This window comes from Rana temporaria, chromosome 4, assembly GCF_905171775.1.
Source record: "Rana temporaria chromosome 4, aRanTem1.1, whole genome shotgun sequence".
Classification (NCBI taxonomy): Eukaryota; Metazoa; Chordata; class Amphibia; order Anura; family Ranidae; genus Rana; species Rana temporaria.
This window is the reverse complement of record NC_053492.1, coordinates 305,900,466-305,921,483: the sequence shown is the minus strand read 5'-3', so window position 1 is coordinate 305,921,483 and position 21,018 is coordinate 305,900,466. Positions and strand designations below refer to the sequence as shown.

The 21,018-nt window shown below is 46.7% G+C and overlaps 1 protein-coding gene across 3 annotated transcripts in view; it reads left to right on the top strand.

The window, feature by feature from the left end:
• The first annotated feature begins 8,699 nt into the window (after positions 1-8,699).
• Positions 8,700-21,018, top strand: part of RSPH3 (radial spoke head 3) — a 52,471-nt gene continuing 40,152 nt past the window's right edge. For 2 of the 3 annotated variants that reach the window (XM_040350559.1, XM_040350560.1), the window contains exon 1: positions 8,700-8,818. In XM_040350559.1, the coding sequence (XP_040206493.1) occupies positions 8,719-8,818 (100 nt within the window). In that variant the 5' untranslated portion in view covers positions 8,700-8,718. Of the gene's footprint in view, positions 8,819-17,626; positions 17,728-21,018 lie in introns of those variants that run through there. The other variant, XM_040350562.1, reaches the window with a different exon arrangement.

Here is a 21,018-nt window from a genome sequence, read left to right as displayed (position 1 = left end):
GATTGGGGGGCAGTTACAGAGGAGGGGGGTAATTGGAGGAGGAGGTGAAAATACAGAGGAGGGGGGTGCAATTACAAAGGAGGGGGGGAAATACAGAGGGGGGGGGCAAATACAGAGGAAGGGGGTGCAAATATAGAGGAGGGGGACAATTACAAAGGAGGGGTGCAAATACAGAGGAGGGGTGCAAATACAAAGTAGGGGGGATAATTACAGAGCAGGGGGTTGCATATACAAAGGAGGGGGGTGCACATACAGAGGAGGGGGGTGCAAATACTGAGGAGGAGGGTGCAAATACAGAGGAGGGGGTGCAAATACAGAGGAGGAGGGTGCAAATACAGAGAGGGGGGCAAACACAGAGGAGTCAAAACATAAGGGAGAGAGAGAGGTGACAGGCAGCTGCTGGTGTGGAAGTTTTTAATAAAATAAATGCTTAAAAACAATCCACTCACTCTTCGTGTTAGAGCTGTAAGCATGTCAGTCTGTGAAGTTGGCTGTCCCATTCTCCCGTCCGATCCACGCTGCTGTTTCACTGAATCGCTGGAGGAAACAGAGAGCCGTGGGAAACTCATGTGAACTGTCAGCCTCTGATGATGGAGGCGTGGTTAAGCCTCCGGAACACTCTGATTGGTCACAGCACCCCAGGTCACACCACCCTCACTGCAGTTTCCCCATGGCTCTGTATCCTTGGCTTCCTCCAGCGATTCAGTGAAACAGCAGCGTGGATCAGAGGGGAGAATGGGACAGCCGACTTCACAGACTGACATGCCTACAGCTCTAACATGAAGAGTGAGTGGATTGTATTTAAGCATTTATTTTATTAAAAACTTCCACACCAGCAGCTGCCTGTCGCCTCTCTCTCTCTCCCTTATGTTTTAATTGCTCTGTAATTGCTTCCCCCGCCCGCCGCTCCGATTCCCCTGCTGTCCGGATCCCCCTGTGTGCTGGGACTTGTAAAAGGAGGCCCCATGGTACCCCCTGTACGCTGGAAATGGTGTCCGAGTGTGAGACAGAGGGAAATCCGGGCACAGCCTCCTAAACCTGTACTGTCCGTGTCAAAACCGGACAGGTGGCAACCCTATACCGGCAACACAGATAAAAGTCATTGGAAAAAATGGCAGGGGTCCCCCTTAATATTCATACCACACCCAAAGGGCCTGGACTGGGGGGGGGGGACCCCTGTAATTTTTTTCAATTACTTTTCTCTGTATTGCCGAGACCGACAATTCATTATAGCCGCGAGTAGTTTTAAATGACTTTTTTTCCTTCAGAAATGACACTTTGTGCAGGGACAATTCTAAACACGGAAACATGTGTTACTTTACATACATAATTTAGACACCCCCCAGGTACAAAATTTAAAGGAATATTTTACTTTTATTGTTTCACTTTAAAGCGGATGTCTGCTGAAAAAAAAAATACTAAAAGCCAGCAGCTACAAATACTGCAGCTGCTGACTTTTAATATCAGCACACTTACCTGTCCTGGAGTCCAGTGCCGTCCGCAGCAGAGGACGAGCGATCGCTCGTCACTCTGCTGCCCCCACCGCCATCCTCGGTTAGGGAACCAGGAAGTGAAGCGCTTCGGCTCACTTCCCGGTTCCTTACAGCACATGCGCGAGTCGAGCTGCGCCATGCTGTCTTTAGACAGGGGGGAGGGTTCCGATCAGTGGGAGTTGCACTTTAGGGTGGATCTCCGCTTTAAGAATTATTAAAATCACTGCTCCTGAAAAACATCTTTGGTCGGCCATGGCGAGGCCTGTTCTGAGTGGAACCTGTCCTGTTAAACCTCTGTATGGTCTTGGCAATCATGCTGTTTCAGGGTCTTGGCAATCTTCTTATAGTCTAGGCCATCTTTATGTAGAGCAACAATTCTTTTTTTCAGATCCTCAGAGAGTTTTTTGTCCCATCACATTTTGTCTTCTTTGTGGGTTTGCTCTTCCTGCAGATAGAACGTTCTGTTCATATTGAGGAAGTATTATTATGTTGGCCACTTCAAATATGTTTTTGTTGTATAAATAGCATAATACATTACATACGAATGTCTATTACATCTTAAACTTAACAATGTATCTAACATGTATCATATATCTAAACCTAACTATAGCTGCCATGAAGCTATGATTATGACATTTAATGTTACATAATCTTATCCTACAATCCGCCAGGTTATCTATTTTTATTTCCAATTATAATGCCGCGTACACACGATCATTTTTCGGCATGAAAGAAAACATTGGCCCAGATTCAAGAAGCACTTGCGCCCGCGCAACCATAGTTGCGCGGCGCAAGTGCTTACTTGCTCCGGTGTAACGAGTGCTCCTGATTCAGGAACCTCGTTACACCGACTGCAGCCTAGGATGTGACAAACATAAGCCTCCTTATGCCTTCACATCCCAGGCTGCATTCTTGCGTTGGCCGCTAGGGGGCGCGGCCATTGTGATCGGCGTATAGTATGCAAATTGCATACTACCACCGATTCACAAAAGTTGCGCGGGCCCTGCGTACGCAAGGTACGGAGTTTCCGTACGGCGCCTTTAGCATAAGGCTGCTCCTGCTAATAGCAGGCGCAGCCAATGCTAAAGTATAGCTGCGCCTCCCGCCCGTGAAATTTAAATTTCACGTCGTCTACGTAAGTGAACCATGAATGGCGCTGGACGCCATTCACGTTCACTTAGAAGCAAATGACGTCCTTGCGACGTCATTTGCCGCAATGCACGTCGGGAAAGTTTCCCGACGGAGCATGCGCTGTTCGCTCGGCGCGGGAGCGCGCCTAATTTAAATGATTCCCGCCCCCGGCGGGATCATTTACATTAGGCAGCCTTGCGCCCGGCTGTTTAGCATATTGCCCGCGCAATTTACGGAGCAACTGCTCCGTGAATCGCGGGCAAAGCGCAATATTTGCGTGGGCGCAGAGAAAAAAATTTGCTCTTTGCCCACGCAAATATTGCGCGATTCTACCTGAATCTGGGCCAACGTTTTTCCAACTTCATCATTAAAACGACGTTGCCCACACACCATCGTTTTTTAAAAATGCTCTAGCAAAGCGCAGTGACGTACAACACGTACGATGGCACTATAAAGGGGAAGTTCCATGCGGATGACGCCACCCTTGGGGCTGCTTTAGCTGATTCCGTGTTAGTAAAAGACGATTCACGCTTTTCTGTCTGTTACAGTGTGATGAATGTGCTTACTCCATTACGAATGGTAGTTTTACCAGAACGAGCGCTCCCATCTCATAACTTGCTTCTGAGCATGCGCGGATTTTTCACGTCGTTTTAGCCCACATACGATCATTTTTTACAACCCGAAAAACAACAAAAAATGCAGCATGTTCGAATTTTTTGTTTTTGTCGTTTTTCAGAACCTGAAAAATGATGTGATTCACAGACGATCATTTTAAATGACATTTTTGAAAAACAACGTTTTTTTCATGCCGAAAAATGATCGTGTGTGAATGATTACGCCTTTTTCTGCTATACTATTGTATATGTTCTGTTAATGGAATATCTATTATATTATTGTACATAACAAATAATAATACAATAGTTGAAACAGATTTAAATGTGTGATTTTTGTTTGATATGAAATTCAATTGTTTTTAGTTATTTGGAATTATGTGCACTATTATCATATTTGAGTTAATTTTGTGGTAGTATTAGGATCAGTGGCCCAGATTAACAAAGGAGATACGACGGAGTATCTCAGATACTCCGTCGTATCTCTCAGAGTATCTATGCGACTGATTCATAGAACCAGTTACGCATAGATATCCCTAAGATCCGACAGGTGTAATTGTTTTACACTGTCGGATCTTAGGATGCAGTACCGCGGCCGCCGCTGGGGGGAGTTCGCGTCGTAAACCAGCGTCGGGTATTCAAATTAGGAGTTACGGCGATCCACGATGGTTTTTCGCGTTCGCTACGTCGCCGCTAGTCTAGTTTCCCGTCGCAAGGTTAGTCGTCGTTTTGGGTGCCTTAACTTTAGACAGCAAACGTATTGCTGTCTAAAGTATGGCCGTCGCTCCTGCGTCGAAATTTAAAAATGTGCGTCGTTTGCGTAAGCCGTCCGGGAATACAGAATTACGCTACGCGCGTCGCCGTTTGAAAAAATGACGTCACTTCGCGCAAAGCACGGCGGGAGTTACGAAACAGAGCATGCGCAGTAGGTCGGGCGCGGGACCCCGCCTAATTTAAATGGCACACGCCAATTTAAATTACGCGGGCTTACGCCGGAGGCCGGCGTAGTTTTCATCGCAAGTGCTTTGTGAATCAGGCACTTGCAAAGAAAACTTGCGGCGGTGTAACGTATCTACGATACGTTACGCCGCCGCACTTCTACCTGAATCTGGCCCAGTAACTTTATTTGAGAAAGCATTTCACTACACTGATTTATTAAGTTAAAATTTTGCATTGGTTGGTTTAACAGAGGAGTGAGCAGGTTTTTAATATCTAGAGAGGTCTAGAGCAGCACCAGGGTTCTTTTTTTTAGGACCAGAAGGTGGACTGAGAAGACTGAATTGTTTGACATTTTAACTCTGCACAAAAAGTTACAAGGACTTTAGATTTCTGACATGGATCAAGCTGTATTTTTGGGTACCTGCAGACAGTGTACTTAGCCCGAAACAAAAAAAAAAACAGAATGTTTTTGTTCTTATGCCCCGTACACACCATCACTTTATGTGATGAAAAAAAATTACGTTTTTAAAAACGTCACTTTAATTGACCGTGTGTGGGGGAAAATGTCGTTTTATGTCTTCTAAAAAACGACCAAAAAATATTGAAGCATGCTTCAATTTTATGTGTCATTTTTCAAAACGTCAACTTTTACTTCACAGAAATTGACCGTGTGTAGTAAAAAACGTAGTTTAAAACAACGTTTTTTCACCCGCGCATGCCCAGAAGCTACTTATGAAGCGAGCTTCAATGGAAAAACGTGGTGGAATGTAACCTCGCTTTGCTAGAACATTGTGAGAAAAACGATGGTGTGTAGGCAACTTCGTCTTTGAAAATTGAAATTTCAAAAACGTCATTTTTTACTTCACAGAAAATGTCGTTTTTTTTCATCACATAAAGTGATGGTGTGTACGGGGCATCAGGTTTAGATATATGATACATGTTAGATACATTGTTAAGTTTAAGATGTAATAGACATTCTTATTTAATGTATTATGCTATTTATACAACAAAAAACTATTTGAAGTGACCAACATAATAATACTTCCTCAATACGAACAGAACGTTCTATCTGCAGGAAGAGCAAACCCACAAAGAAGACAAAATGTGATGGCTGCTTTTTGGAAAATTCACTGTTTTATCAAAACATTCTTTCAATTTACTTTTCTCGCTTTACGGCTTCAACAAGGCTTTGGACAGGCTTTTTAGGGTTTTATTTATACTTTCTTCGGGTTTAACACACATAAATGGCTAGTTTACACTTCAAAACAAGGCTTCAGACAGGCTTTGTTACCCACTTCCCGACCGCCGCACACCGATATACGTCGGCTGTTTGAAGAGAGATATCTCTGTTATGGCAGCAGCTAGCTGACATAACCCAGGTATCCTCTTCTTCAGCCGGCGGTCTGGTTTCCAATAATGGTGGTCTCTGTGGCGAGATCACCATTATCAGCGGCGGGAGAGGGCCCCCTCCCACCTGCCCTCACTTACCGGAGCCATCGGCAACGGCAGAGGTGATCGGGTCCTTCTGGTGGCTGGGTATGGAGACGAGTGAGGGGAAGATGGCCCCCACACGTCTCCATACCCTAGCAGAAAACGCCAAAACGACACTTCCCCCTCCCACCGTGCTCTGGTCGTCTTTGTCGCTTACCAGAGCCATAGCTAATAGGCAAGATGTTGTCAAAAAGGGCATGGGTAACTGGGGACATGTCAACAGTGTGACAGTGTCTGGCATCCCGGACTGATCTCTGACCCTGCAGAGGGCTATATCTGTGAGCGCTGGTGACCTCACTACGTACAGGAGGTCCTGTTTATCTGGTAAGAGTATTTACTTCTTCAGGTGTTTATCCCAAGGACAGGCTTACCTAAAGCTCCCTTCGGTGGTGGTGGAAAATCTAGAACATCTTCCCATCCTCTTTTCTCTTTCTGGATTGGATTCTTTGATTATCCCACGTGGACTTTCCCACATTTAAGTTTAACATCTTATGTGTTTTTATTCAGACTATTTCACTTGGACTTTCTTTGTGCACTGTATTCATATTGCTAAATGTACACTACTGTTTATTTTTTAGTTCCATTCATTTGTGCATAATTTGGTGTTTGTTTCACTACATTATCATTTAGAGTTTTTTTAGGCTTTAATCCTATTTAGTAGCGTGACCATCTTTCCCTTATACAAAGAAATTAAGTATTATTCCTATATCCAATATCAATATCAATATCAATATCCTGATAAAGTCACGTGGTGTGACGAATACGCGTCGGGATTGGAGCACTGGACCTTTTGCAGCACCTGACGGACGGTAGACGAGCTCGCAGCTCGTGGATGTGTGACCGCCTCAGACTGCTCCATGTGAGTGTGTTTTTTTATTGATGTTTGTTTTTAATAAACCGTTACTGTGTTATGCGATGTGCCCTCCTTTTCTTCTCCCTGCCCGCAATACCAACGTTTGAGCCATTGGTGGGATCGGGATCGGTGTGACTACAGGGAGTTTCACAAGAGAAGAATTAGGACGTTGACGAGCTCGCTGCTCGTGGAGATAGGCACCCTTTCCTTGTACTCTGTGTAAGTGTACATCTATATATCTTAGCGGAAGCTCCTTAGCAGTGATAGGATTACACAATATTGCCTCTTATTGTGTCTCCCACATGCACCATCTGGGATTGAGGTTTACCAGACCTACCACCCCACCCCCTAGGAGGATATACATCCGTTAGGAGGCAGCAGTCTCTCCCTGTGTGTTGGCTATATGCGATAGCTATAAGGTAAGCTGCTAGGATCACAAGAGGTGTGAGCTGCACGTTTGGATTTTTGGCTGCGCCTTTTCACAGACCTGGCTGCTGGAATCTTCACCCTCAGACCTTCTACACATTGATTTATCCACTTCCCAGGCTGCACCTGGATTTTTCCTTTCTTTGATCGTTGGATTTGGACTGTTATGCCATTTTCATGAACGGACTCACTTTTGACATTGTTATTGATGTTTGCATTGTCCTTATTATCTTAGTAATTTGTGTCCACTATTGTTTTCACTCAGAGGTAGCACCCACCTACTTCACCCATTTCCCCCACGGGCCTTTACACCACCCCACCCCCCACCCCTTTTTCATTGCATCCAGCTATTTTTCTTTTTTTTTTTTACAGCGCAGACTATATCACCTTTTCCAATTTACCACATTTGTCTATTAGGATAGACTCTTTTCTGTTTGCTGCAGTGTACCAACCCTCATTCCCTTTCCTCCCCCCCCCCTCCCCCTTCCCCACTCACCCATCCACTACAGCGCAGGAGTTCCACCTATTACTTTGAACGCATACGTAAGTCGCACCCGCATATGAAAATGGTGTTCAAACCACACATGTGAGGTATCGCCATGATCATTAGAGTGAGAACAATAATTCTAGCACTAGACCTCCTCTGTAACTCAAAACTGGTAACCTGTAGAATTTTTTAAACGTTGCCTTTGGAGATTTTTAAGGGATTCATTTGTCGCCATTCCATGAGCGACATTTTGAAGCACGACATGTTGAGCATCATCTTACTTGGTGTAACATTATCTTTCACAATATAAAAAAATTGGGCTTACTTCACTGTTGTTTTATTTTTTAATTCCAAAAAAGTGTATTTTTTCCCCAAAAATTGCGCTTATAATAATACGGTATGACATAAAGTATTGCAACAACTGCCATTTTATTCTCTAGGGATTCTGAAAAATAGGATATACTTGAATCTCATTGCAGTCAGTGGCCCAGATTCAAGAAGCTATTGCGCCCACGCAACCATAGGTTGCGCGGCGCAATAGCTGTTTTGCTCCCGCGTAGCGAATGCCCCTGATTCAGGAACATCGCTACGCGGACTGCAGCCTAGGATATGACAGGCATAAGCCTCCTTATGCCTTCATATCTTTGGCTGCATTCTTGCGTTGGCCGCTAGGGGGCGCGGCCATTGTGACATGTGTATAGTATGCAAATTGCATACTAACACCGATTCACAAAAGTTGCGCGGGCCCTGCGCACGCAAGGTACGGAGTTTCCGTACGGCGACTTTAGCATAAGGCTGCTCCTACTCATAGTAGGCGCAGCCAATGCTAAAGTATAGCCACCCTTCCCGCTCGTGAAATTTGAATTTCACGTCGTTTACGTAAGTCCAGCGCCATTCACGTTCACTTAGAAGCAAATGACGTCCTTGCGACGTCATTTGCCGCAATGCACGTCGGGAAAGTTCGCTCGGCGCGGGAGCGCGCCTAATTTAAATGATTCCCGCCCCCGGCGGGATCATTTACATTAGGCGCCCTTACGCAGGGCAAATTAGCATAGCGCCCGCGCAATTTACGGAGCTACTGCTCCGTGAATCGCGGGCAAATCGAAATATTTGCGTGGGCGCAGAGCAAAAATCGTTGCCCTTTGCCCACGCAAATATTGCACGGTTCTACCTGAATCTGGGCCAGTGTGTTTTTGCTTGTTTGTGAAGTGGCTAAATAAAGCTTTGAAGAAGAAAAATCTCCAGTGAGGACTGAGCATGTGCAGAGGAGGTGTTGCTAAGGAAGAGATGTGTTGCCAGGTTACAGGTCACTATAGTACACAGTCAGGGCTGGCCTGTCAGAGCACATCTGATCACTGCAGAGGGTCGGTGAGAGTTGTTTGTAGAGGTAAGTGGAGGGATCTCAGGGAAGTCTGCCACATGCAGAATTTCGTTTTAAAAATTATTTTTTCGAGCGTTCGTTTAATTTTTTAATAGTTAATGGGATTCCAATCCACAATCCTTTTCCCCTTATTGATGAGGAAAATCAAAGACAGATGAAAAAATAACGAAGATCTGACTGTGAATGTGGTTTTTGTTTGTGAAAAAAATGTTTACTTGTTGTATGTGCATCCCCGAAATCGTACTAAAGCCTCGTACACACGACCGGTTTTCCCAGCAGAAAAACTGCCAGGAGAGCATTTGGCTGGGAATCCCGGCCGTGTGTATGCTCCCTAGCAGTTTTCCCGACAGAAAAACTGCCTGAAAAAATTAGAGAACCTGCTCTTTATTTTCCCGTCGGGATTCCCGGCAGAGTGTTTCCTGCCGAGAAAAGCGATCGTCTGTATGCTTACCTGTCCCAGGTAAACCCACGCATGCTCAATAAGACTTTGACGAATGCGGGGTAGCATACAAGGTTAGTGTAGGGTGTAGCAAGATGGCGGCGCCGGCATCAAACGTGACGAGCGCTGGCTTGTCGTAGTTGATGATGTCACCGCGTTCTTGCCATTCAAAAGAACGGTGGTTCTTTTGAGTGGCCGTCTGTATGCACAGCTTTGCAAGGCAAGCTTGCCAAGAATCCCGTCAGAAAAACCAAAGTTTTTGTTCCTGACGGGATTCCCGGCCGTGCGTACAGGGCTTTAGAATTGAAAAATTGCCATGGTAATCGACCAACATTTTTCAGGGCTTACAAAGAAAATTTCTTAAGTCTATAACTGTCCTAACAAATGATTTTTCTCCTTTTCCATACAAAGAATTTAACTAAAGTCTACTTTTGGGTTGGCAGCTTTAGGATCACCATACACATAAAGGTGTCCATACAATATACAATTTTCTTATTCTATTTCCTTCACCTATGTAGTGCAAGGGCCTGCCTGATTGCATACAAATGGAAAGTGTTTAGGTGTGACCCCATATTTCTTGGTTTTGGTGAATCTAAAGGAAAATTGTATAGTGTATGGTCAGCCTTACTATCTGATCATTCAATACAATGCTACAATAAACTTTAAATTTACCAATTTAACCACTTGACCTCCATAAGATTTACCCCCCTTCATGATCAGGCCATTTTTCTTTTGCGATACGGTACTGCATTACTTTAACCACTTCGCATCCAGGCCAAATCTGACACTTCGCGCCTACATGTAAAAATCATAATTTTGCTAAAAAATTACGTAGAACCCCCAAACATTATATATGTTTTTTAGCAGAGACCCTAGAGAATACAATGGTGGTCATTGCAACTTTTTATCTCGTATAGCACGTATAGCACGTTATTTGCGCAGCAAATTTTTTAAACATTTTTTTGGGGGGGAAAAACTGTTTCATGCGTAAAAAAAAAACAGTAAAGTTAGCCCATTTTTTTTTACATAATGTGAAAGATAAAGTTACGCCGAGTAAATAGATACCTAACATGTCACGCTTCAAAATTGCACATGCTCGTGGAATGACGCCAAATTTCGGTACTTAAAAATCCCCACAGGCGACGCTTTAAATTGTTTACTGGTTACATGTTTTGAGTTACAGAGGAGGTCTAGGGCTAGAATTATTGCTTTCGCTCTAACGTTCGCGGCGACACCTCACATGTGGGGTTTGAATACTGTTTTCATATGTGGGCGGGACTTACGTATGTGTTCGCTTCTGTGTACGAGCTCACGGGGCAGGGGCACTTTAAAAAAAATATATAAAATTATTTTGACACTTTTAAAATAAAAATAAAAATTTTGATCACTTTTATTCTTATTACAAGGAATGTAAACATCCTTTGTAATAGGAATATGACACAACAGGACCTCTTTAGAGTGAGATATGGGGTCAATAAGACCCCACATCTCACCACTAGGCTGGGAAGCCTAAGAAACAAAAAATAAAAACAATCCCGGTTCTCCATCTGGTCCGCCGGAAATCTCTATGATCAGCATGCAGGGCCGGTGGATCCATTCTCCGACTCACCGCTCGCAGCGGTGAGTCAGTAGAAGCACCGGAGGGCGGCAGGAGGGGGGGGGGGCGTCGCCCGTAAGAACAGCCGCTTTGATCATTCTTATGGTGTAGGGCAGGGGTGGCCAACCAGTGGCCCGGGGGCCACATGTGGCCCGCGGAGCCCTCTGATGTGGCCCATGACCTCCTGCTCTGGAATGGCGGGTTGACACGCCCAGATTGCAGGTTGCCGACCCGCCATACCACAGCATCAGTGTTGTGAATGAAGCTGGTGGTAGAGGAAGAAAGTGGCTGCGGAGCAGAGCCCCATAAGCCGATGCTTTCTCTACAGCACTGGCTTTTGCCACAGACGGAGTCTATGGCAAAGTTCTGCTAACCCGCAGGATAGACACAGGTGCACTACGCTGCACCCACAGTGTGGGTAGCCCGCACCACATCAGTATGTATGCAGTCTTAAGCCCTTTTACATGACCAGCCCGACCAAATGGGACCCTCAGTTCACCTCTAAGGAGTGACAGATGTCTGTTTACGCCCACCTACCTCCAGTCTGAAAAACAGAAGGTAATTCGTCCCCTTCCATCAGGGTGGATCAGAAAGCCTGTAGAGTAGCCGTGACCTGTCATCTGCCCGCTCCACTCATTGTGGCCCGCCACTGGTTACCAAGTTTCTTAAGTGGCCCTCACTCTTGAGGCTGCATTCACACCTGAATGCGGCGTATTTTACCACGATTTGCCGTGACAAATTGCGGCGTTTTGTCCCGCGATTTGCTGCAACAAAACACGGTAAAATACGCCGCGGTAACATACGCCGGAGGGGTGATCAACATTGTCGGCTATGCTGAACGCCCAAAGCCGCCTGAAAAAAACGTCCGGGACTTGTTTTGAGCTTCAGGCGTTTAGGCGTTCGACTTTCGGCATGGAGATGTGAACCATCTCCATAGCCGACAATGTAAAATCACCCCTCCAGCGTATTGCAGGCTGCAATAGCGTCGCTCTACAGGCGACCATACGCCGAGGTGTGAATGGAGCCTTAAAAGGTTGGGCAACCCTGGTGTAGGGAATCGCCGGCTGAAAATGCTGATATCTTAATGATTTATTTTGCGCAACAACTAAAAAAAGACTGAAAATTTTGAAAACTTTCTTTTTTTTTTTTTTTTGTGAATGTTTTTCTAAATAAGTACGTTTTCTCTTTCAATTACGGGCACTGATATGGCGGCACTGATGGACACCGATGGACCTCGATGAAGTAGTACTGATGGGCACCGATGAGGTGGCACTGATGGGCACTGATTGGCGGCGCTGGTATGCGGCACTGATGGGCACTCATAGGCGGCACTGATGGGCACTCATAGGCGGCACTGATGGGCACTCATGGGCGGCACTGATGGGCACTCATGGGCGGCACAGATGGGCACTCATGGGCGGCACTTATGGGTGGCACTGATGGGTACTTATGGGTGGCACAGATGGGCACTGATAGGTGGGCACTGGGCATGGATGGGCACTGTGGGGTGGCACTGATGGACACTGTGGGGTGGCACTGATGGACACTGTGGGGCGGCACTGATGTATCCATGTTGCCAGTCAGTGTCCATTTGTGGGCACTGATTGGCATCTTTTTTTTTTTTACTGCTCTTTGTTTTTTTACTGACTTTTTTTTCTTTTGCCCCCTTTTTTTTTTTGCCCTTCCCTGGTGGTCCAGTGTGGCGATCCGAGGGGGGGCTGCACTGATAAACAATCAGCGCGAACCCCCCCTGTCAGGAGAGCCGCTGATCAGCTCTCCTCTACTCGCGTCTGTCAGACGCAAGTGAGGAAGAGCCATCAACGGCTCTTCCTGTTTACATCGTGATCAGCCGTGATTGGACATGGCTGATCACGTGGTAAAGAGCCTCCACCGGAACCTCTTTAACGAGATCGGAGATGCAGAGTGTCAGACTGACACCTCTCATCACCGATCGCTGCACGCCCCCACGGGCGCGCGCGGCATGAAATCCTGCAGGACGTCCATAGACGTCCAGTTAGGATTTCAGAACCACTTCCCGGACGTCAATCTCCTATTGACCGGGCGGGAAGTGGTTAAAGAGGAACTGCAGTCTGCTCACATAATTTATAAAAAAAACATCTTTGCCATTCTGAAGCTTCCCTCCAACCACATTGCATATTATTTGATATATAATGTGATCCCATACCTCCCAACATTTTGACGTGCGAATGAGGGATACCTACTAGCAAACATATGTAGGCATAGGACACGCCTCTTGTCACACCCCCCTTAAAGGAGAATTAACCCCAAAAAACGGTAAATAAAATCCACAAGGGCTTTTTTTTACCACTATTATTCCTTTATATTGACTTTTAAAGTCAATGCAGCAATTTAGAATTTGGATGAAAGGTTTAGCACTGAGAAACACTTTTTGAAAGATAAAAAGTGCATTTTATATACAATTATATAGATCAGACCAAACTGAGGGACAAATGAGGGGGGGAGAGGGACAGAGGGACATTGCTTCAAATCAGGGACAGTTCCTCGAAATCAGGGACATTGGAACTGACTGATCCTGTAAAATATTCTGCAGAAATCTCCCTTCACTGAGTCTGGCTGCATCCATTTTAACTGTGGGCAGCTGAATCTGCTGCCTGTTCACTTCCTGGATTTACACAGACACACAGAGGCACTCCAACTCTGCAGCTCTCATTGGCCCTTGTATGACTCACCCCCACTCCCTTCCTGGCAAACTCTCAGGAGAGAAAGAGAGTTAGAGAGAGAGCTGTGCATGATGTCATAAGACTTGGCTTTTTACCAGACAAGAAACAAGAAGTGGGCTGTATAAGGTTTTTACTGGCAGAAATTTTATTTTTTTTACTATCCAAAGTTAAAACATCAAGGGCAGAAGATTTAAAGGGGTTGAAAATGTTTGTGTTTTTTTTCACCTTAATGCATCCTATGCATTAAGGTGAAAAAACACCTTGCTGTGTCCGGCCCCCCAGCCCCGCAGTTTTACTTACCTGAGCCACGAATTTCTGTGGGTGTGATCCCACATCGCTCTCTCCACGGCTTCTCAGCTCTTCATTGGATAGATTGATAGCAGCACAGCCATTGGCTCCTGCTGCTGTCAATCAAACCCAATGATGCGGCCGCAGGGTAGCTGTCTTGGGTTCAGGAATGGAATATCCTAAACGGCTTTAACCCCTGTCCCATTTGGGGTTCCGTTACACATATCCAGGAGTCACCTTGTCTGGGTAAATGATTAGTTAATTAGCTCATGTAAATTATGTCAGACCTGGTGCCAGAAAGTCTACCCAAATGATGTGTATTGGGCTCCTTGTGTCATGTTGTGGGTGGAGTTGAGTCATTGTTCATTTTTGGTTACTGACTGTATATAAGAGCCTGTTTTTTTCATTAAAGAGTCTATTCGTTTTTAACCTAAAGCAGAGCTGTGTGTCTCGTTAATGGGGGGGGGATTTGTATGGGTCGTGTTTGCCGGATTGTGGAGTGTCGATAGCTGCCTTGGGTTTGGGAATGGAATAACCTAAACGGCTTTAACCCCTGCCCCCCCCCCTCCTGTAGTCATAAAAAAAACAAAAAAAAACGGGCCCTTTAAGAATTTAAGAATGTTGTTTTTACTAATATTGACTGCAGCGCCGCCCCCTCTGGCTCTCGCAAATAACATACATTCATGCATTGCATGAATTTATGTTATTGTGGCCAGCTGCCGCTGGTCTATTCAGGTGGCCGGACATTGAGCGCCGACCACCTGAATAACGGCAGCTGGTTGGCTGTGCGGAAGTGCCTATCAGAGCCAGCGGCTCTGATAGGCTTTCCCGAGTACAGCCCTTGGCTCCCGGATGTTTTATCCTCGGAACGTACGGGGGGATAGGACTGACGGCCGTCTCAGCCAATCAGGTTCACCGATTCTGGTTATTCCTGATTGGCTGAAGCGTCATCGAGGGCGGGAGAGGACATCGAGGGACGTGGAAGCAGGAAGGTAAGTGCATTTTACAGGGCACAGCGGCGACAATGAGCACAGAGGCGACAAAAGGTACACAGTGGCATGGCATCAATGGGTACAGTGGTGACAAAAAGCACAGTGGCATGGCATCAATGGGTACAGTGGTGACAAAGGGCACAGTGGCGACAAAGGGCACAGTGGCATTAATTAAAGGGCACAGTGACATGCACAGTGGCAACAATAGGCACAGTGGTGACAATGGGCACAGTGGCAACAATTAAAGGGCACAGTGACATGCACAGTGGCAACAATGGGCACAGTGGCGACAATTAAAGGGCACAGTGGTGACAATTGGCACAGTGGCGACAATTGAGGGGCACAGTGGCTGCGTTTGATGGTATGGCACAGTGGTGACAATTGATGGCACAGTGGCTGTGTTTGATGGCATGGCACAGTGACTGCGTTTGATGGCATGACACAGTGACTGCTTTTGATGGCATGGCACAGTGGCTGCGTTTGATGGCATGGCACAGTGACTGCGTTTGATGGCATGGCACAGTGGTGCGAATTGATGGCATAGTGACTGCATTTGATGGCATGGCACAGTGGTGATAATTGATGGCACAGTGGCTGCGTTTGATGGCATGGCACAGTGGTGACAATTGATGGCATAGTGGCTGTGTTTGATGGCATGGCACAGTGGTGACAATGGATGGCACAGTGGCTGCGTTGATGGCATGGCACAGTGGTGACAATTGATGGCACAGTGGCTGCGTTTGATGGCATGGCACAGTGGTGACAATTGATGCCACAGTGTCTGCGTTTGATGGCATGGCACAGTGGTGACAATTGATGGCACAGTGGCTGCGTTAGATGGCATGGCACAGTGGTGACAATTGATGCCACAGTGGCATGCGTTTGATGGCATGGCACAGTGGCTGCGTTTGATGGCATGGCACAGTGGTGACAATTGATGGCACAGTGGCTGCATTTGATGGCATGGCACAGTGGTGACAATTGATGGCAGAGTGGCTGCATTTGATGGGCACAGTGAGGCTGCAATTTTTATTTATTTTTTGTTTGCGCCCCCCCAAAAATTTTGAGCACCAGCCGCCACTAGTCTTTACTGCAATGCATGTATCTAGTCCTTACTGTAACACATTCCTCTAGTCTTTACTGCAATGCATGTCTCTAGTCCTTACTGTAACACATTCCTCTAGTCTTTACTGCAATGCATGTCTCTAGTCCTTACTGTAACACATGTATCTAGCCCTTCCTGTAACGCATTCCTCTAGTCTTTACTGCAATGCATGTCTCTAGTCCTTACTGTAACACATTCCTCTAGTCTTTACTGCAATGCATGTCTCTAGTCCTTACTGTAACACATGTATCTAGCCCTTCCTGTAACGCATTCCTCTAGTCTTTACTGCAATGCATGTATCTAGTCCTTACTGTTATGCATGTCTCTAGTCTTTACTGCAATGCATGTATCTAGTCCTTACTGCAATGCATGTATCTAGTCTTTACTGTAACGCATGTATCTAGTCTTTACTGCATGGGTGCCCAACCAGTGGCCCGCGGAGCCCTCTGGTGTGGCCCGCGACCTCCTGCTCTGGGATTGAATAGAATACTGTTATTAAAGGTCAGTTTATTACTAAAATCACAGTGCATGGGCATATCTGTTCTGAAATGGTTACTGGGCTGCTTCCAAACTGATCCGCAGGTGCAGAGCAGCGCTCCTGTGGGTTACCTGCACTGAGCCATACACTTCTGTTATTACCTGCGAATTCGGTGAGCTTTCTGAAAGTGCAACAAACCTGCAGAATATAATAGAAGTCTATTGCAAAGTGCAGAAAAGCCAAAGGTACACTGCGTTGCACCCTCTGTACAGGTAAACCTCAGCGCATCAGTGTGAAAGCAGCCCGACCCAATTGGACCCTTCATTCACCTCTAAGGAGTGGCAGATGTAAACTGACTTGTGTCCTACCTCCAATCTGATCCGGCTGTGTCCGTGTCTGCTCTGCATATGCAGAGCGGACATGGACCTGCCATCCGCCTGCCCCACTGATTGTGGTCCGCGACCAGTTACCAAGTCGCTTAAGTGGCCCTCGCACTTCAAAAGTTGGGCACCCTTGCTTTACTGTAACACATGTATCTAGTCTTTACTGCAATGCATGTCTCTAGTCCTTACTGTAACACATGTATCTAGTCTTTACTACAATGCATGTATCTAGTCTTTACTACAATGCATGTATTTAGTGCTTACTGTAATGCGTGTATCTACTCCTTACTGCAACGCATGTGCCATGTTAATGTGAATGCAAAAAATTTTTTTTTTCCTATTTCAGTTTTGAATTGAATTGAAAAGGATGAGATGCCCTGTCTGTCTTTTATTTTTGTGTCCATACCCATTTTGGAGATTCAAACTTCTATTTGTCCTGGTGACAGGAGAAGATGATGGGAAATGCACCATTTTAGTGTTGTCACCAGAGCAAGAAGTGAGCAAAATGTTGTAAATGAGACACCTTTTTAAGATGGTTATTCTGTTCACTTTTGGGTTAATGCACAAGAGCATTAAACCTCTCTCTGCACCCGGGACTGACGGGGCAGCCGCCTGTACAAATTAATGTACACTGGCATACAAGGATTAATATGTACCCCTGGATGCAAACAGTTCAGGACCCGCTCACCTGTCCTTGTACACATGTCCATATGGATCTGTGGTAATCAGCATACTGCTACAGTCTGTCATTGATTTGAATCTCTTTATTGGATCTTTTCTTACTAAGATGTATTTATTTACTGTGATCCTCAGCTCCATCTAGTGGCCATACTGCAGTTTTTTTCCAATTTCTGAATTAACCTATCTTCACTACGGCTCATAATATTTGAAGAGCAGTCCACCAGCTTTTGCCCCATTCTCACAACAGCTGGTAAGTTTGTACAGAAGGACTTGCACATGCAGTTTCGCTGGACAAATAGATATGCACATTTTTTAAATATAAATACACCCTTTAAAGTTGAGACATTGATCAAAGGGAATAGTAAAAATGTACATATAAGGCAAAACTCTTGAGAAAGTGGTGTGACATCCATCCTGATATGTCAGTTAGTAAATTGGTGATGTGCAATAAGACTGACAGGAGTGAGCAGAAGGATAGAGAGTTGAATGTGTGAGTTGTCAGCATAGAAATGGTATTGGAAGCTATTACCTGACCCAGGGAGGAGCTGTAGATTGAGTATAGAAGATGGCTAAGGATGAAACCTTAGGGGGATCGCTATAGAACAAAGAAAATTTGTTGATTTGTAAGTGATATTGAAAGTGCAGTGAGGCCTAGTTCCAGGGGCGGACAGACCATTGAGTCACTCGGGCACTGCCCGAGGGCCCCATGCCACTAGGGGGCCCCATCAGGGTTGCCAGGCTCAATAAAACCAGGGACAGTATGTAAAAATCTATGTTTTTTTTACATCTGTCCCTGATATGTCCGAAACCGACATGCTTTTGATGTGAAAATCCTGGGATTTTAGCTGCCCCGCCTCTGCACTGCCTCCTGGCGTGGTGGGCATCTGTAAGCCCAGGGGCCCCATAATCTTCTATTGCCCCGAGGCCCCATGAGTTGTCAGTCCGCCCCTGCCTAGTTCACACCTATGCAGGTTGCAGTTTGCATATTCCAGGTGCATTTTGCATTTTTCAATACACATTTTTTCTCCATTTAAGTCTATGGAACCAAAAAACAGAAAAAAGTCCCTGGCCCGTTAATTAAAATGCACAGATGTGAACCACATCCATAGGAAACCATGCTCAATGGATGTAGTGTGTTTCTGCAAAACTTAAAATGCAATAAAAAATGCATAGGTGTGAACCATGCTAAAGAGGAGATCCAGACAACAGCAGAGTCATGGAGGCCAACGAATGAGTGGCTGGTCAACTGTATAAAAAGTAACAATGAGTGGTCTAAGAGAAATAATATAGAGTAGTGATCATTTGTTTTTTTATTTAGTAAGTTGTTAGTGAGTTTTAGGCTTCATGTTCACAGGCAGTTGAGTTTAGAAAAAAAAAATTGGAAAGCAAAAAAATGCATTCAGGACGGATGTTACATAGTTACATAGTAAGTGAGGTTGAAAAAAGACACAAGTCCATAAAGTCCAACCTACAGTGGGTGACCGCGATATTGTGTCAATCTCGCTCCCTTTCTCGGCGAGATTGACCACCTATGAGCCCCATCACGGGAGCCAGCGTCGAGCTGGCTTGCCGCGATGTAGACAAAGCCGTCATAGAAGCGACGGGAGATCCGACTTGGATTCCCGCCAATTCTACACGTGTGCAGCGTTTGTTATGAATCCTGAGGGGGAAGTCCCCGTCGGATTTTAAATAAAAATCCGGCATGGGTTCCCCCTCAGGAGCATACCGGGCCCTTAGGTCTGGTATGGGTTGTAAGGAGACCCCCCCTACGCCGAAAAAACGGCGTAGGGGGTCCCCCTACAATCCATACCAGACCCGTATCCAAAGCACGCTACCCGGCCAGCCAGGAAAGGAGTGGGGACGAGCGAGCACCCCCCCCTCCTGAGCCGTACCAGGCTGCATGCCCTCAACATGGGGGGGGTTGGGTGCTCTGGGGCAGGGGGGCGCACTGCGGGGCCCCCCCACCCCAGAGCACCCTGTCCCCATGTTGATGAGGACAGGGCCCCTTCCCGACAACCCTGGCCGTTGGTTGTCGGGGTATGCGGGCGGGAGGCTTATCGGAATCTGGGAGCCCCCTTTAAAAGGGGGCCCCCAGATACCGGCCCCCCACCCTAAGTGAATGGATATGGGGTACATCGTACCCCTACCCATTCACCTGGAGGAAAAATGTTAAAGTTAATAAACACGACACAAGGGTTTTTAAAATAATTTATTTGTCTGCTCCGGAGGCACCCCCTGTCTTCTTTAGCTCTTTTTAGCAGGGGGGCTTCTTCTTTGACGTCTTCGGGTGGGGGCCGCTCTTCTTCGCCGCCGTCTGGTTCTCTTCCACCGCCGGGGGGGGTCGCTTTTATAAAAGCGCCCACCCCCCGGCGGGTTTCCTATGACGTCTTCGGCGGGGGGTGGTGTGCTTCTCAGGGGGGGCTTCTTCTTCCGCTATCCGGGGGGGTCTTCTCCGCTATCCGGGGGGTTTTCTCCACTCTCCGGGGGTCTTCTTCTATGTTCAGGGCTTAACGTCTTCTTCTTCTTCTTCTGTGCTGTGACGTCTTCTTCTTCTTCCGTGCTGTGACGTCTTCTTCTTCTTCCCTGCTGTGACGTCTTCTTCCTCTCTTCTCCCGATGTTGACACGTCGCCTCTTCTCGCTGCAATGACAGGTGCGCGGCTTGCATCTGACTTATATAGGCCTCACAGTCCCATCATGCTCCGGTACCTACCCACGTGGGTAGGTATCACATGGGTAGGTACGGAGCATGATGGGACTGTGAGGCCTATATAAGTCAGATGCAAGCCGCGCACCTGTCATTGCAGCGAGAAGAGGCGACGTGTCAACATCGGGAGAAGAGAAGAAGAAGACGTCACAGCGCGGAAGAAGAAGAAGACGTCACAGCACAGAAGAAGAAAAAGACGTCACAGCACAGAAGAAGAAGAAGAAGAAGACGTTCAGCCCTGAAGGAGAAGGCACCGGACATCGGGAGGAAGAACCGAGGTGCGCCGAGTCAACAGCGGAGAGCGGCGAACATACAAGAAGACCCCCGGAGAGTGGAGAAGACCCCCCGGATAGCGGAGAAGACCCCCCCGAATAGCGGAAGAAGAAGCCCCCCCTGGGAAGCACACCACCCCCCGCCGAAGACGTCGGAGGAAACCCGCCGGGGGGTGGGCGCTTTTATAAAAGCGACCCCCCCGGCGGTGGAAGAGAACCAGACGGCGGCGAAGAAGAGAGCCCCCCACCCGAAGACGTCAAAGAAGAAGCCCCCCCTGCTAAAAAGAGCTGAAGAAGACAGGGGGTGCCTCCGGAGCAGACAAATAAATTATTTTAAAAACCCTTGTGTCGTGTTTATTAACTTTAACATGTTTCCTCCAGGTGAATGGGTAGGGGTACGATGTACCCCATATCCATTCACTTAGGGTGGGGGGCCGGTATCTGGGGGCCCCCTTATTTAAGGGCCAGGGTTGTCGGGAAGGGGCCCTGTCCTCATCAACATGGGGACAGGGTGCTCTGGGGTGGGGGGGCCCCGCAGTGCGCCCCCCTGCCCCAGAGCACCCA